The sequence below is a fragment of the Saccopteryx bilineata genome, chromosome 3, assembly GCF_036850765.1.
Source record: "Saccopteryx bilineata isolate mSacBil1 chromosome 3, mSacBil1_pri_phased_curated, whole genome shotgun sequence".
NCBI lineage: Eukaryota > Metazoa > Chordata > Mammalia > Chiroptera > Emballonuridae > Saccopteryx > Saccopteryx bilineata.
Window position 1 is genome coordinate 215,892,262 of NC_089492.1, and position 15,660 is coordinate 215,907,921.

The following is a 15,660-nucleotide window of genomic DNA, read 5'->3' on the forward strand; positions in this document are numbered from 1 at the left end:
TCGCTGTGCACTTTTGATTTACACTGGTTTGTTGTATATTATTTTACTGCTCTATTAACTTAATGATTTGAGCAATTATTTATAGTTGTGATATTAGCTAATAGATTTAAGGGACATTATTAGATAACTCATGATAAAATGATGTTTATGAATATTAGAGAATTCTGCCATTTTAATTTAATGCTGTATACAGTTTATAATAAACATACTCATCTACAAAATTCATATCACACAACTATGAATGTAGTTTCTCATTGATATAGAGGTACAGTAGTTATCAACATTATTTAATATAGAATAGGTAGCTGATAGTACCCTTAGCCTTCAACTTCTTCATATATCTATGGAATTATTGTACTGTTGCTGTAAGATTCTAATATCATATGAAGAAAATAAAATAAAAGATTTGATGCTCCACCATTGTTTATTTTCTCAAGACAAGTGATAATTACAAATCTTCTATTGCTGCTTCTTCTCTTTGAAATTCCTCATAGATGTCTTGGTCCTGACTTGATTGCATGTCCTTCTCATCATAACCAGGACTTACCTTTTCATAGTGATGTGGATTTCCTAGATCATTTCTTTCTAGGTATAACGATTGGGCTGGCCTACTGCTAATCAGAGTTTCTCCAGAAGAAAACAAATTGTACAGGCACACACTCTTGTTTGCAATTTCTAATCCCAAATCTCTGAAAACTAAAAGTAATAATAATAATAGTAACTTATTTATTGGCAAATCTGACCTGAATTGACATGACATTATTTAGTCTTTATCTGAGCTCTTGTGAATATTTATATCTTTTCCTACAGAAATATCGATAGTTTGTTTTTAGGATGCTGCCCCAAAGCCCTGATGGAGATGTTGTACAGGGTGAGGGCAGATGGGGTTTACAGTTGTGAGTACACAAAACACAGTTTATTCTTTTCTTTTTTTTTACAGTTTATTCTTGAATTATTATTTAATTATTGAATTATTTTTCATATGACAACTGTAAACCTACTTTTCCCCTTCTCTTTATATAACATATACACTATATTGTTTTAAAATTCTAGAAAATTCATGTATTGTGAAATACATTTGGTTGCAAAGGTTGCATGTGACATGTAATTGTGATTGGTTTTAATACACTGTAATCATAAGCACTGTGTGGTTAAGAATATAAGATTTATAATCTAGTTATGAATGTCAATCTTTAGCTTTTCCTTTTAGATTACCTGTAGTTGTAATACATCAATGAAATATTATGGGGGAGGGGGTAGCAGGAAGGGAGTAAAGAGGGACAAATAAAGGCAATGGAAAATGATTTGACTTTGGCTAATGGGTATATAACATAATCAACAATTCGAATGCTATAGAAATGTTTACCTGAAATCTATGTACTCTTATTGATCAATGTCACCCTGATAAATTTAATTTTCTAAATGAAAATTTTAAAAAGAAATATTAAATTATAATTAATGATTCCAACATCTTAGAAGCAAATAATTATTGCTAGTGTGGCCAGCCTAATTCTCATATCATATGTTTTTAAGAAATATTTGACTGGCTCCACACATTATTTACAGAGATTAATGATGAATTTCAAATTAACATGAACCACATAAACAATTTCTTTGCATGTGAGTGCAATGGCTTTTATGGGGTGTCTTGGGATTCTAAGATCAGATGTTGCTTCCCTGGTCAGCCTTTTGGGTAAGGATTTATGACCCTCTTCCACTTCCTGTTCTCAATCTGGGAGAAGAAATCTTTTTATGTGGATCACATTGTTTTTATAGTATCATTTCTCATGTAGGATGTATAAATTACTAGCCACATAACATTTTAGTAAGAGTTGTTAATACTAATTTGCTTGTAAAAGTCTAACTTTTAACTATTATTTTTAGGTATTTACTACCAGGAAGTACACAATTCTTCATGAGAACACCAACCTTCAACTTGAAATACGGTTCACCTGGAATGACTCGCTCCAATGTTTTGTTTACATCCCGATATGGCCATTTGTGAAATAGGAGGGAAGATTGCCATGGGTTATGCATAATAGCAATTCATTTTCCCCCTAATTTAAACACACAAAGAAAGTAACCATTAAGTGCTGTTTTATGTATATATAACACATATATGTGTGAAATATAAATACATATGCACTCAAATAATATGTATATTTATTATAATATATAAAAGAAGATTTAGCAGAAAACTTGGATATAAGACTTATACTTTCTGGAAATATAATAAACCATGTTAATATTGTTTACACAAATATGTGAATGTCTAGAACTTGCTAGGTTTATAATTAATGCCTTCCTACTAGAAATGTTATTTTTGCTGCAGAGTATATGAAACAAAATTGATCTTGAAGATCCCATTACAGTGTTAAATTATTTTCTAGATAACATGTTTTTTGACCTGAGAAAACAATAGTATAATACCTTATTCTTTTATGTATATAGTAGCCATATAAAATGAAGAAAAATTAGAATCCTGGTGTGGCTTTGATTATAGGATTAAGTATAAAACGGGTTTATCATTACTATAGCATACTGCAAAGTTCTACAAAAATCCCAACACGATTCTTCAACATTTTTTCCCCCTCTGTATAGAAATTCAAGTACTTATGATAATGTAAAATTTCAGTAAGGATCTCTCTAGTGAGAGCATATTCTGATCTAAAATGGAAGACAATCCAGTGGCTTAAAAATAAACAAAACATAAACTAGGATTTCTTTTTACTCTTTATTGGGAGTCACTTAAAGGCACAGAAGATGATGGTAATGACGAAATCTTTTCATACGATTTTTGTATCACACCACTCGTTTTTATTTGGAAAGTATACCTCCAATTGGTATATATGTTCAAATACAATTTTTCCTGTTCTTCAGAAGTAGAAGATTTGACCTCTCAAACTCATTTTGGTGTTACAGAATAATATGTCATGCTTATTTTATGTCTTTCAATGTTGAGATCAAATAATATTGCAGAGTATACTACAGTTTCTCATTGCACCATAGAAAATAATTTAATGTTTTATAAATAGAAGATTCTGATTACTGGATATTATTAGTTATGATGTAACCTTATGAATTTTTTAAAATCAAAATAAGAATATGGAGTTCCTTTTTGTTCAAAGTTATTATGCATAAGTTTCATAGCCACTTACTTCCGTTTCTTGCTTAGAGTTTCAAAACACTGAGTGAGCATTCAGTTTTCCATGAAAATATAAACACTATCATTGACAGAAATCCTTAGAAATTGTAATATTCACCTTCAGAAGTTTGTTTAAACTTTTCTTCAAAGTTTTATTTTCTCACAGATGCTAATTGTTTGCAAAATTCCTGAATGTTTTACATCCTTTTATTGTCCTAAAAGCTATTTCCAGTAAATCAAGAAATGGCCCAAAGCAGAAGAACTGAGAGAGGCAAACTAGCCTGGTTTGATTCACAAGCCGAATAGTTGACAACCTGAAGTTGTAAGTTAGATGTACTTTGCTATTAAAGCCATGTTCTGAAACTGTGTTAGACTAAAATAGGTTATCCCCTAAATTATTGCTAGTTACTTGATTATTTATTACTACCTGACATCCTTATTCCAGCAGATATTTTTTCTTGCTAGATGTCCCAAAGAAGTTGTTATTGTTTTGGTGGAAAAAGAGAGTAAGGATGTCAGGATGAAGGACATTACTGTGTAACTCTGAGTGTTTATGACTCCATTTTATGAATTCTTAAACATGTGTTGTAGATTTCTTAGAATACATAATTCAAAAATTACACTATTACAAAATCATTATAAGAATGATCAGCACATAGGCCTTTTCAAGGAGTATTTTAAATAATTTTTTTTAAAATTTACAGTTTGTCCATGAATGAGACACAATTTCAAGTGTCTGATATGTGCTATCAACAGTTTGTTGGCCACTCACTTCATTAGTTTAAATTAAAACAGTTATTTAATCTGCTAGTGTGGGTGCTTTGAAACTTCTGTTTTTAGTTGCACAAGAGTGAAATTTTTATTTAAAAGAAAAAAAGAAAATTGTTCAACACGATGTTCTTTTTCTTCCTAGGAAAGACACACACACAGAATTTTAAAAACCAAGAGTAAATTTAAATATATGAAACTACCCAACTAATTGGTGAATAAATTTCATATCTCTAGTTACTTAAATCTGCCTTTTTCAGCACTAGAATTTCATTGCCCACATTTACCTATTTATACTGATTGAGTTTGATACGATGAAATTGTGAATAAACCATATACTCATTATTTATATCTACTACCTGGTATGCTGTGGTCAGTGGGGGCTGTAGTGCTTATTTTCTAATGAGAAACTAAGAAGAGAATATACAGTAATAAATCATGGACGTGTCTAGAGTCCATAGAAATATTTTAGAGGTATAACATATTCCTTAGTTTTTATTATAATTTTTTTGTTAATAAAGTTAAAACATATCAGTGTAAGTGATAGATGTCTCTCTCTGACCTAGGAGAGAAAAGTAACTTTATCTGAAAAATCCAGTAGCTATCCAATATTACCCAGAGTTTTTAATAGGGAATTTGTTTTACTTATGATGAAAGCATCTTTTTATTTTGTTAAGAAAATATCACTGACCATTCTTTAAATCTAAGATTGGAATGCTTCTCAATATATATTATTGAAATGATTTCCAGAATTGTATAAAAAGCAACCTTTTTATTTTAAATCATCTATGAACATAATTTGGGACACAGATTAGTTTTTATTTTAATAATCCAGCATTGTAGATTAGTTCCCATTTGTAATCTGTTGAAGGAAATATTGTGATTTTTCTTATTATTTTTACTAGCAAGAAGTTTTTATTTTACTATCATTTAGGTACCTTGCATGTAGAAAAATGAAGTTATAACAGAATGAAATATAGAAGTGACCTCTGATTAGAACTTTGTTGAATATCCCTGGTTATCTGTAAGATGCAGGCATCTACACATACTTTTTGTATGTCTAAATACACGAAAAGTTTCTACTAATGCCTCTTCCCTAAAACTAAAATAAACCAAACTCAAACAAAGAAACCCAGCCTTCTTTACAGCCAGATGACAGTGGACTCTAGACATTGAAAAAAAGGTTTTACCCTAATCTTCGTTTTAATTTAGAAATATGATTGTAGCATTTTGTTATCTAACTGGAAATTTCAGATATTTTCATATAAATAAATCCAAATGCTTTTTTCTTTAACCCATCAAAGCCATTTTGTTTAAAAATTAGCTTTAAATATAAACATACACATTACTTGACCCTTTCAAAAGTACCCCCAAATTAATTGTTGCATAAATACTATCACTTTTGGTTTTCTCTAAAGCACAAATGATTTATTCTCAAATGTGTATTCTTTAAAAAATAATAGCAGATACCTCAAAAAGAATGACAGAAAATACTTTTCTGTTCTGTTCTCTAATAGCGATTTACATTTTGAGTCTTAGTTAACTTGATTATAAGGATTAAACAGTAAAAAGTAACTATAATTAATGTGTTTCTGTGACTTGATAATTATTGAAAATTTGCTTTCCTATTTAAATTGCAAAATTTAAACTTTCAAGAACTAAATTAGTTGTCTAAATATTTTGAGCTAATATTACTTATAAATAAATTTAAAATTTAGAAATATATTAAAGATCAAAATTTTATTCCTTACACTGTATTTTCTTCCTCCTCTGCCTCTCTCCCTCCTTCCCTTCCCTTCCCTTCCCTTCCCTTCCCTTCCCTTCCCTTCCCTTCCCTTCCTCTTTTTCTCTTTCCCCTTCCCTTCCCTTCCCTTCCTTTCCTTTTCCTCCCTCCCTCCCTCCCTCCCTCCCTCCCTCCCTCCCTCCCTCCCTCCCTCCCTCCCTCCCTCCCTCCCTCCCTCCCTCCCTTCCTTCCTTCCTTCCTTCCTTCCTTCCTTCCTTCCTTCCTTCCTTCCTTCCTTCCTTCCTTCCTTCCTTTATAAACTTTAAATTCTCTATGAAGTTTTAACCTTTGGACAAAATCAAGAAAAAAGAAATCTTGCCTTGTTTTTTCCTCGGTGACATTAAAGATAATATGTCATTGGATCTATTTCCATTTGCTGAGATTTTTAGGAATCTGGTTGAAGTCTATGCCCCAAAAACATTATTTGTCTGGATCTATGTGAACCAAGGCAGATGGCTAAAAATAACAGTCTTGAAACAAAAACTTGGTATATTAAAACTTATTTTACACTTTGAGATTGCTGCCCCTTCTTTTTTTTGCCTTGTAGTAAATGAATATATAGTTTATTGAAGGAAAACTATTCCGGTAACACATTCTGCATTAGCCAGGTTTGTTATAAAAAAATTGCTACATAAAGCTTTTATTTTTCCCACCTAATAACTTGAAAACTATTAGTAAAATCATAATTCAATAGACTAATGTTTTCTAAATTAGTAAGAAGACTTACCTTACAAAAGTAATCAGATAATGCTGATATTTCTCTTTCAAAGGCTAACAACGACAGTTCTTGGTCTTGAGCTGGTCGGTTCATACAGTAACTACTATACTTGCTACAGCATCGGATATTAATAGATTTGCTGAAGATTCTGGGTTTGAAGATTAACTCAAAAGCAATGCATTTGCTGCCATGAATCATGACTCAAATTATCCTCATGTACTTTACTACCTTTATATGAATGCAAGTGTTGTTACAGAATATATGCTTGAAACGTCAACACAATGTGCAATTCGTACGGCATTGTCATGCTTTAGCATGTGATATCTGTATGGTGAAGCTATTTCAGTTACTCAGATATGTTACTATAATAAAAAATGTTTAATATAAGAAACCTACAGTATGTCATCAAATGTTCATTTCTGTTTTACACACACACAGACACACACCTGTCTTTAGTGGTAAAAGATTGGCTCTCCATTAAGCGTTCAGGGTGATGAAATATATTTTCACAGTAATTTTCTTTTGCTGTACAGACAGCAATGATACTATGGGGATAATTTACCTGCTATTAAAGTCAGGTCGAGTAAACAAAATGGTGTCAATTCCTTAGTTAGCCAGAAGGCACACTTTTCTAAAATTTAGAAATGACACTTTTATATCTTTCTAGCATCATTGATTACAACAATATTGTTAACCTGAATAGGATTATGTCAGCATCTCAGCTATAAAGTTCAGTTTGGAGGGAATTTATCATTTTAATTTTGTTAAAAACATCATACAAGAAGCATATCCTAGTCTTGTCACCGTTCATACCATTGTTCTTTAAGATGCTTATATACAAAGAAATTATATTTTCCTTTGAAGAAAGAAAGCACTTTGCAAAGAAATCCTCTCATGTGCTAGGAACTTGAATGCATGTATTTTAAATTTCTGTTACTATTTTTATAAAGTAAAAATATTATATGAAAGCTCAGTTAAAATTTCAATTTTTTTTCAGTCACAGATAAAGGTCAAGCCAGTGTGGGTAGTTTGCTATGTCCCTATTTTATTGAATAATTTGTAAGATTTTGAAATATATAGACACATACATATATAAATTTAACTCAAGTGACAGTAAAATTTTAAATTATAAAATAAATCATCCCCAAATAATCTCAAATGTTAGAAAACTTTACATAGTGCTTTAAAACAATATTTAGCGCTTTTTTGGTAGAAAGTAATAGATCTTTAATTTGGAGAGTGTTATCTCTTAATGATTACTCATGTCTATGTACAATATGGTGACAACTATGCCCGTCTGCATGGTCAGGTAAATTTGGAAAACGTTGGGTATAAAAATTGGAATGTATTTCTCTGCTTCTGGACCTCTGAGAGTGGAGTCTCCAGCAAGGAAATACGGTGTGCATCAACTTCTAAACTCATTTCAGCTTCTATTGACATTCATCTCCCAGGGCTAGTCTTTTATTCACCAAACTTTAGAAAACACCAAACTAAACCAGTTCATTCTCTAATAATGGAATTAAGGCATTTCTTTAATTATTTGCGTATACACCAGTGGGTGGTCTGAATATTGTCCAAGCCCTTATAAAAAATATTAATGATTTATAGGGCCTACCATGGTAAAAGGCTGTCTCTAATGAAAATCTAACACCACCCATCAGTGTATGATAGAAGCTTTGTATATCACACACTATATCTAGAAACATTTGTTGGCCATCTGAAAGTATCATCTCATACAAACAAAAAGATCTGTTAATTCTCAACAAATTTATTTCAAAGCTGGAATTTATGAAAAGTTTGTTGTATTATTTATGAGAGGCAAACATTTTTAAAAAATTATTTTTAATTTATTAGAGTGACATGGTTCACTGAACCATACAGGTTTCAAGTGTATGACCCAATAGAACATCATCTACACACTGCATCGGCACTCCCTTGCCTCACGCAAGATCTCCTTCCATGCCCCTTTTTTCTCCCTTTGCTTTCTTACCCCTGCCTCCACCTCCCCCTTTCCCTCTGGCTATTGCCACCCTGTTGTCTGTGTCTATGTGGTGCGTATGTTTTTTGGTTCATTCCTTCACCTTTCGTCCAGTCCCATTACCTCCCTCCCCTCTGATAGCTGTCCCTGTGTTCCATGCCTTTGTTTCTATTTTGTCACTTTATTGTGTTTAGATTTTACATATAAGTGAGATCATTTGGTATTTGTCTTTCTCTGTCTGACTTATTCCACTTATCATAGTAATCTCCAGGTCTATCTATGCTGTCGCAAAAGGTAAGATTTTCTTAATTTTTGTGTCTGTATAGTAGTTCATGGTGTAACTGTACCATAGCATTTTTATCCACTCATCCACTGATGGGCACTTGGGCTGTGTCCAGATCTTGGCTATTGTAAATAATGCTGCAATGAACACGGGTGGGGGTACAAATTTTCTTTTGAATTAGTGTTTAGAGATTCTTAGGGTATATTGCCAGAAGTGGGATCACTGGGTCAAAAGGCAGATCCATTTTTTTTTTTTTTCCCTTTGTAGAGTCAGAATAAGTTTTTTTTTTTTTTTTTTTTAATAAATTTTTATTAATGGTAATGGGGTGACATTAATAAATCAGGGTACATATATTCAAAGAAAACATGTCTAGGTTATTTTGTCATCAAATTATGTTGCAAACCCCTCGCCCAAAGTCAGATTGTCCTCCGTCACCCTCCATCTAGTTCTCTGTGCCCCTCCCCCTCCCCCTAACTCTCTCCCTCCCTCCCTCCCATGTCCTCCCTCCCCCCCCCACCCTTGGTAACCACCACACTCTTGTCCATGTCTCTTAGTCTCATTTTTATGTTCCACCAATATATGGAATCATGTAGTTCTTGTTTTTTTCTGATTTGCTTATTTCACTCCTTATAATGTTATCAAGATCCCACCATTTTGCTGTAAATGATCTGATGTCATCATTTCTTATGGCTGAGTAGTATTCCATAGTGTATATGTGCCACATCTTCTTTATCCAGTCTTCTATTGAAGGGCTTTTTGGTTGTTTCCATGTCTTGGCCACTGTGAACAGTGCTGCAATGAACATGGGGCTACATGTGTCTTCACGTATCAATGTTTCTGAGGTTTTGGGGTATATACCCAGTAGAGGGATTGCTGGGTCATAAGGTAGTTCTATTTGCAGTTTTTTGAGGAACCACCATACTTTCCTCCATAATGGTTGTACTACTTTACAGTCCCACCAACAGTGAATGAGGGTTCCTTTTTCTCCACAGCCTCTCCAACATTTGCTATTACCCGTCTTGTTGATAATAGCTAATCTAACAGGAGTGAGGTGGTATCTCATTGTAGTTTTGATTTGCATTTCTCTAATAACTAATGAAGCTGAGCATCTTTTCATATATCTGTTGGCCATTTGTATCTCTTCCTGGGAGAAGTGTCTGTTCATGTCCTCTTCCCATTTTTTTATTGGATTGTTTGTTTGTTTGTTGTTGAGTTTTATGAGTTCTTTGTAAATTTTGGATATTAGGCCCTTATCTGAGCTGTCGTTTGAAAATATCAGTTCCCATATAGTTGGCTGTCTGTTTATTTTGATATCAGTTTCTCTTGCTGAGCAAAAACTTTTAATTCTGATGTAGTCCCATTCATTTATCTTTGCCTTCACTTCTCTTGCCATTGGAGTCAAGTTCATAAAATGTTCTTTAAAACCCAGGTCCATGATTTTAGTACCTATGTCTTCTTCTATGTACTTCATTGTTTCAGGTCTTATATTTAGGTCTTTGATCCATTTTGAATTAATTTTAGTACACGGGGACAGGCTGTAGTCGAGTTTCATTCTTTTGCATGTGGCTTTCCAGTTTTCCCAACACCATTTGTTGAAGAGGCTTTCTTTTCTCCATTGTGTGTTGTTGGCCCCTTTATCAAAGATTATTTGACCATATATATGTGGTTTTATTTCTGGGCTTTCTATTCTGTTCCATTGGTCTGAGTGTCTATTTTTTTTGCCAATACCATGCTGTTTTGATTATTGTGGCCCTATAATATAGTTTAAAGTCAGGTATTGTAATGCCCCCAGCTTCATTCTTTTTCCTTAGGATTGTTTTGGCTATTCGGGGTTTTTTATAGTTCCATATAAATCTGATGATTTTTTGTTCCATTTCTTTAAAAAATCTCATAGGGATTTTGATGGGAATTGCATTAAATTTGTATATTGCTTTGGGTAATATGGCCATTTTGATTATATTTATTCTTCCTATCCAAGAACAAGGAATATTTTTCCATCTCATTGTATCTTTTTTGATTTCCCTTAACAATGCTTTGTAATTTTCATTATATAGGTCCTTTACGTTCTTTGTTATGTTTATTCCTAGGTATTTTATTTTTTTTGTTGCAATCGTGAAGGGGATTATTTTTTTGAGTTCGTTTTCTAATATTTCATTGTTGGCATATAGAAAGGCTATGGACTTTTGTATGTTAATTTTGTATCCTGCGACCTTACTGTATTGGTTTATTGTTTCTAATAATCTTTTTGTGGAGTCCTTCGGGTTTTCGATGTATAGGATCATATCATCAGCAAAAAGTGATAGCTTTACTTCTTCTTTTCCGATATGGATGCCTTTTATTTCTTTGTCTTGTCTGATTGCTCTGGCCAGAACTTCTAGCACCACGTTGAATAAGAGTGGAGAGAGTGGACAACCCTGTCTTGTTCCTGATTTAAGGTAGAAAGTCCTCAGTTTTATGCCGTTTAATAGGATGTTGGCTGATGGTTTATCATATATGGCCTTTATCATGTTGAGATATTTTCCTTCTATACCCATTTTGTTGAGAGTCTTAAACATAAAATTGTGTTGTATTTTATCAAAAGCCTTTTCTGCATCTATTGATAAGATCATGTGGTTTTTGTTCTTTGTTTTGTTGATATGGTGTATTACGTTAACCGTTTTGCGTATGTTGAACCATCCTTGAGATTCTGGGATGAATCCCACTTGATCATGATGTATTATTTTTTTAATATGTTGTTGTATTCGGTTTGCCAGTATTTTGTTTAGTATTTTGGCATCTGTATTCATTAGAGATATTGGTCTGTAGTTTTCTTTCTTTGTGCCATCCTTGCCAGGTTTTGGTATGAGGGTTATGTTGGCCTCATAAAATGTGTTTGGAAGTATTGCTTCTTCTTCAATTTTTTGGAAGACTTTGAGTAGAATAGGAACCAAGTCTTCTTTGAATGTTTGATAGAATTCACTAGTATAACCGTCTGGGCCTGGACTTTTATTTTTGGGGAGATTTTTAATAGTTTTTTCTATTTCCTCCCTGCTGATTGGTCTGTTTAGGCTTTCTGCTTCTTCATGACTCAGTCTAGGAAGGTTGTATTGTTCTAGGAATTTATCCATTTCTTCTAGATTGTTGTATTTGGTGGCATATAATTTTTCATAGTATTCTACAATAATTCTTTGTATATCTATGATGTCTGTGGTGATCTCTCCTCTTTCATTTTGGATTTTATTTATTTGAGTCCTGTGTCTTTTTTCCTTGGTGAGTCTTGCCAAGGGTTTGTCAATTTTGTTGATCTTTTCAAAGAACCAGCTCCTTGTTTTATTGATTTTTTCTATAGTTTTTCTGTTCTCTATTTCATTTATTTCTGCTCTGATTTTTATTATCTCCTTTCTTCGGCTGGTGTTGGGTTGTCTTTGTTCTTCTTTTTCTAGTTCCTTAAGGTGTGAAGTTAAGTGGTTTACTTCGGCTCTCTCTTGTTTGTTCATATAGGCCTGAAGTGATATGAACTTTCCTCTTATTACTGCTTTTGCTGCATCCCAGAGATTCTGATATGTCGTATTTTCATTTTCATTTGTCTGTATATATCTTTTGATTTCTGCGCTTATTTCTTCTTTGACCCATTCATTTTTTAGAAGTATGTTGTTTAGTTTCCACATTTTTGTGGGTTTTTCCCCCTCTTTTTTGCAGTTGAATTCTAGTTTCAAGGCTTTATGATCAGAAAATATGCTTGGTACAATTTCAATTTTTCTAAATTTGCTGATATTGTCTTTGTGGCCCAACATATGGTCAATTCTTGAGAATGTTCCATGTACACTAGAGAAAAATGTATACTCTGTCGCTTTGGGATGAAGTGTCCTGTAGATGTCTATCATATCCAGGTGTTCTAGTATTTCGTTTAAGGCCACTATATCTTTATTGATTCTCTGTTTGGATGACCGATCTAGAGCCGTCAGCGGTGTATTGAGGTCTCCAAGTATGATTGTATTTTTGTTAGTTTTTGTTTTAAGGTCAATAAGTAGCTGTCTTATATATTTTGGTGCTCCTTGGTTTGGTGCATATATATTAAGGATTGTTATGTCTTCTTGATTCAACTTCCCCTTAATCATTATGAAATGACCATTTTTGTCTCTGAGTACTTTTTCTGTCTTGTAGTCAGCATTATTAGATATGAGTATTGCTACGCCTGCTTTTTTTTGGGTGTTGTTTGCTTGGAGTATTGTTTTCCAGCCTTTCACTTTGAATTTGTTTTTATCCTTGTTGCTTAGATGTGTTTCTTGTAGGCAGCATATAGTTGGATTTTCTTTTTTAATCCATTCTGCTACTCTGTGTCTTTTTATTGGTAAGTTTAATCCATTTACATTTAGTGTAATTATTGACACTTGTGGGTTCCCTACTGCCATTTTATAAATTGCTTTCTGTTAGATTTGTATCTAGTTTGATTCTTCTCTTTTGTTTTTCTATCATTTGTTTTTGTTTGTTTGTGTTCCATACTTCTTTCCTCTGTTGCTACCTTTTTTAAGTCAAGTGTTTTTGTGGTGGTTTTTTTAAGGGTGGTTACCATTAAGTAATGAAAAGGGTACCTACCATATTCATTGTAGTACCCTCTCTTATAAGTATTTCTGCACTTCATCATCCTTTGCTACTGTTAATCTCCATCCTCTCCCCCCTTTTTTTCCTTTGTTGTCACAGTTTAAGTTTGGTTTTATTGTGTTCTTGGTGGAGCTGTTACTTGTGGTGTTGTTTTCTTTTGTTCTTTGAATCTGGTTGGAAAACCCCCTTTAGTATTTCCTGGAGTGGGGGCTTTCTGTTGATAAATTCTCTCATCTTTTCTGTATTTGTGAATGTTTTTATATCTCCTTCATACTTGAAGGATAGCTTTGATGGGTATAGTATTCTTGGCTGAAAGTTGCTCTCTTTCAGGGCTTTAAATATTGGGGTCCACTCTCTTCTAGCTTGTAGAGTTTCTGCTGAGAAATCTGATGATAATCTAATAGGCCTTCCTTTATATGTTGTACTCTTCTTTTCCCTGGCTGCCTTGAGAATTTTTTCTTTGTCATTGGTTTGTGTCATCTTTATTATGATGTGCCTTGGAGTGGGTTTGTTGGGGTTAAGAAAACTTGGTGTTCTGTTTGCTTCTTGAATTTGAGGCTTTAGTTCCTTCCACAGGCTTGGGAAGTTCTCGTCTATTATTTGTTTGAGTATATTCTCCATTCCATTTTCTTTCTCTTCTCCCTCTGATATACCTATTATTCTGATGTTATTCTTTCTGATGGAGTCAGACAATTCCTGTAGGGCTTTCTCATTTTTTATTATTTTTGAGTCTCTTTCTTCTTCTCTCTGTTGTGCCTCAAGTTGTTTGTCTTCTATTTCACTAATCCTATCTTCAATCTGGGCTGTTCTGTTAGCTAAGCTTGTTACCTCATTTTTCAGCTCGTGAATTGAGTTTTTCATTTCTGTTTGATTTGTTTTTATAGTTTCAATTTCCTTGGTAATATATTCTTTGTGTTCATTGAGTTGTTTTCTGATCTCCCTATATTGCCTTTCTGTGTTTTCTTGTATATCTCTGAGTATTTTTAAGATTTCTATTTTAAATTCTCTGTCATTTAGCTCCAAGGCTTCCAATATGTTAAGTCTTTTCTCCATAGATTTTTCCACATCTATTTGTGTTACCTCTCTTTCTTTTGTATCCATAGTATTCGATTTCCTCTTTCTTATCGGCATCTGAGGGTGGTCTTATTGATAGCACTAATTAGAATTAATAAAGAGTAAAAAAAAAAAAAAAAAGGTAAAACACCCCCCACAAAAAAACAGTAATAATTTATTATTTCCCCCTTTTTTTCTCTCTTCTCTTTCCCTCCTCTCCCCTCCTCAGGGAAATATCATGCCTATAATGGAGGGCCTGATTTGGGGTGAAGAGTTCAAGGGGCAAAAAAAAGGGAGTAGGGACCTACTAAATGCAAAAAAAAAAAAAAAAAAGGAAGAAAATCTTAGACAAGCATAAGATGATTTGCTTGTAAGTGATGGTCAACTAAGAGATATAATGAGAGGGATAAGAGGGAATCAGAAAAAAGGACCAAAAAAGAATAATAAAGAAGAAAAAATAAAAATAATAAGTAAAAATCTGTTGTATTAAGTGGAGCGAAGACTAAATACAATGGAGACCTTGGGTTGGGAGGACCCAAAATGCCACAAAAATAAACAAACAAGAAAAAAAAATAAAAACAAAAGCAAAAAAGAGAAATAAAGCCAAAAGAAAGCCTTGAGTCCCAAATTAACGCAGGCGCACTCCCTCGCGGCTTGAATGAGCGTCGCTGCTGTGGTAGCTTCCTCCACACCCTCGTCTCTCAGATTCAAGTGATAACAGTCCTTTTGCTTTCAGTTTGTGTGGAACTCCGGAATGCTCCGAGGATAAATTTTTCTGTTTCTAGTTGATAAATTTGTTGTGATTTAGGGGAGAGCTGTCGGACGCGCTGCTCACGGCGCCATTTCCGTGACATCACACCGGCAGATCCATTTTTAATTTGAGGAAACTTCATTCAGCTTTCCACAGTGGCAGCACGAGTCTGCATTCCCACCAGCAGTGCACAGGGTTCCCTTTTCCATGTCCTTACTAGCACTTGTTGTATGTTTTGTTGATGAGCGCCATTTTGACAGGTATGAGGTGATATCTCATTGTGGTTTTAATTTGCATCTCTTTTATTAGTGATGTAGAGCATGTTTTCATATGCCTATTGGTTATCTGTATGTTCTCTTTTTTTTTTTTTTGATAGAGAGTTAGAGAGAGGGACAGATAAGGACAGACAGCAGGAAGGGAGAGAAATGAAAAGCATCAAATCTTTGTTGCAGCTCCTTAGTTGTTCAGTGATTAATTTCTCATATGTGCCTTGACTGGGGGCTACAGCAGAGCAAGTGACTCCTTGCTCAAGCCAGTGACCTTGGGTTTCAAGCCAGTGATCATTGGGCTCAAGCCAGTGACCCCTCGCTCAAGGTGGTG

The 15,660-nt window shown here is 33.6% G+C and overlaps 1 protein-coding gene across 4 annotated transcripts in view; it reads left to right on the forward strand.

Annotated features, from left to right (window-relative positions):
• TTLL7 (tubulin tyrosine ligase like 7) overlaps positions 1-6,781 on the forward strand; it is a 179,480-nt gene extending 172,699 nt beyond the window's left edge. For 3 of the 4 annotated variants that reach the window (XM_066268804.1, XM_066268806.1, XM_066268805.1), the window contains one exon: positions 1,885-5,847. In XM_066268804.1, coding sequence (XP_066124901.1) covers positions 1,885-2,005 — 121 coding nt within the window. In that variant the 3' untranslated portion in view covers positions 2,006-5,847. Of the gene's footprint in view, positions 1-1,884; positions 5,848-6,466 lie in introns of those variants that run through there. The other variant, XR_010730428.1, reaches the window with a different exon arrangement.
• The last annotated feature ends 8,879 nt before the right edge of the window (positions 6,782-15,660 follow it).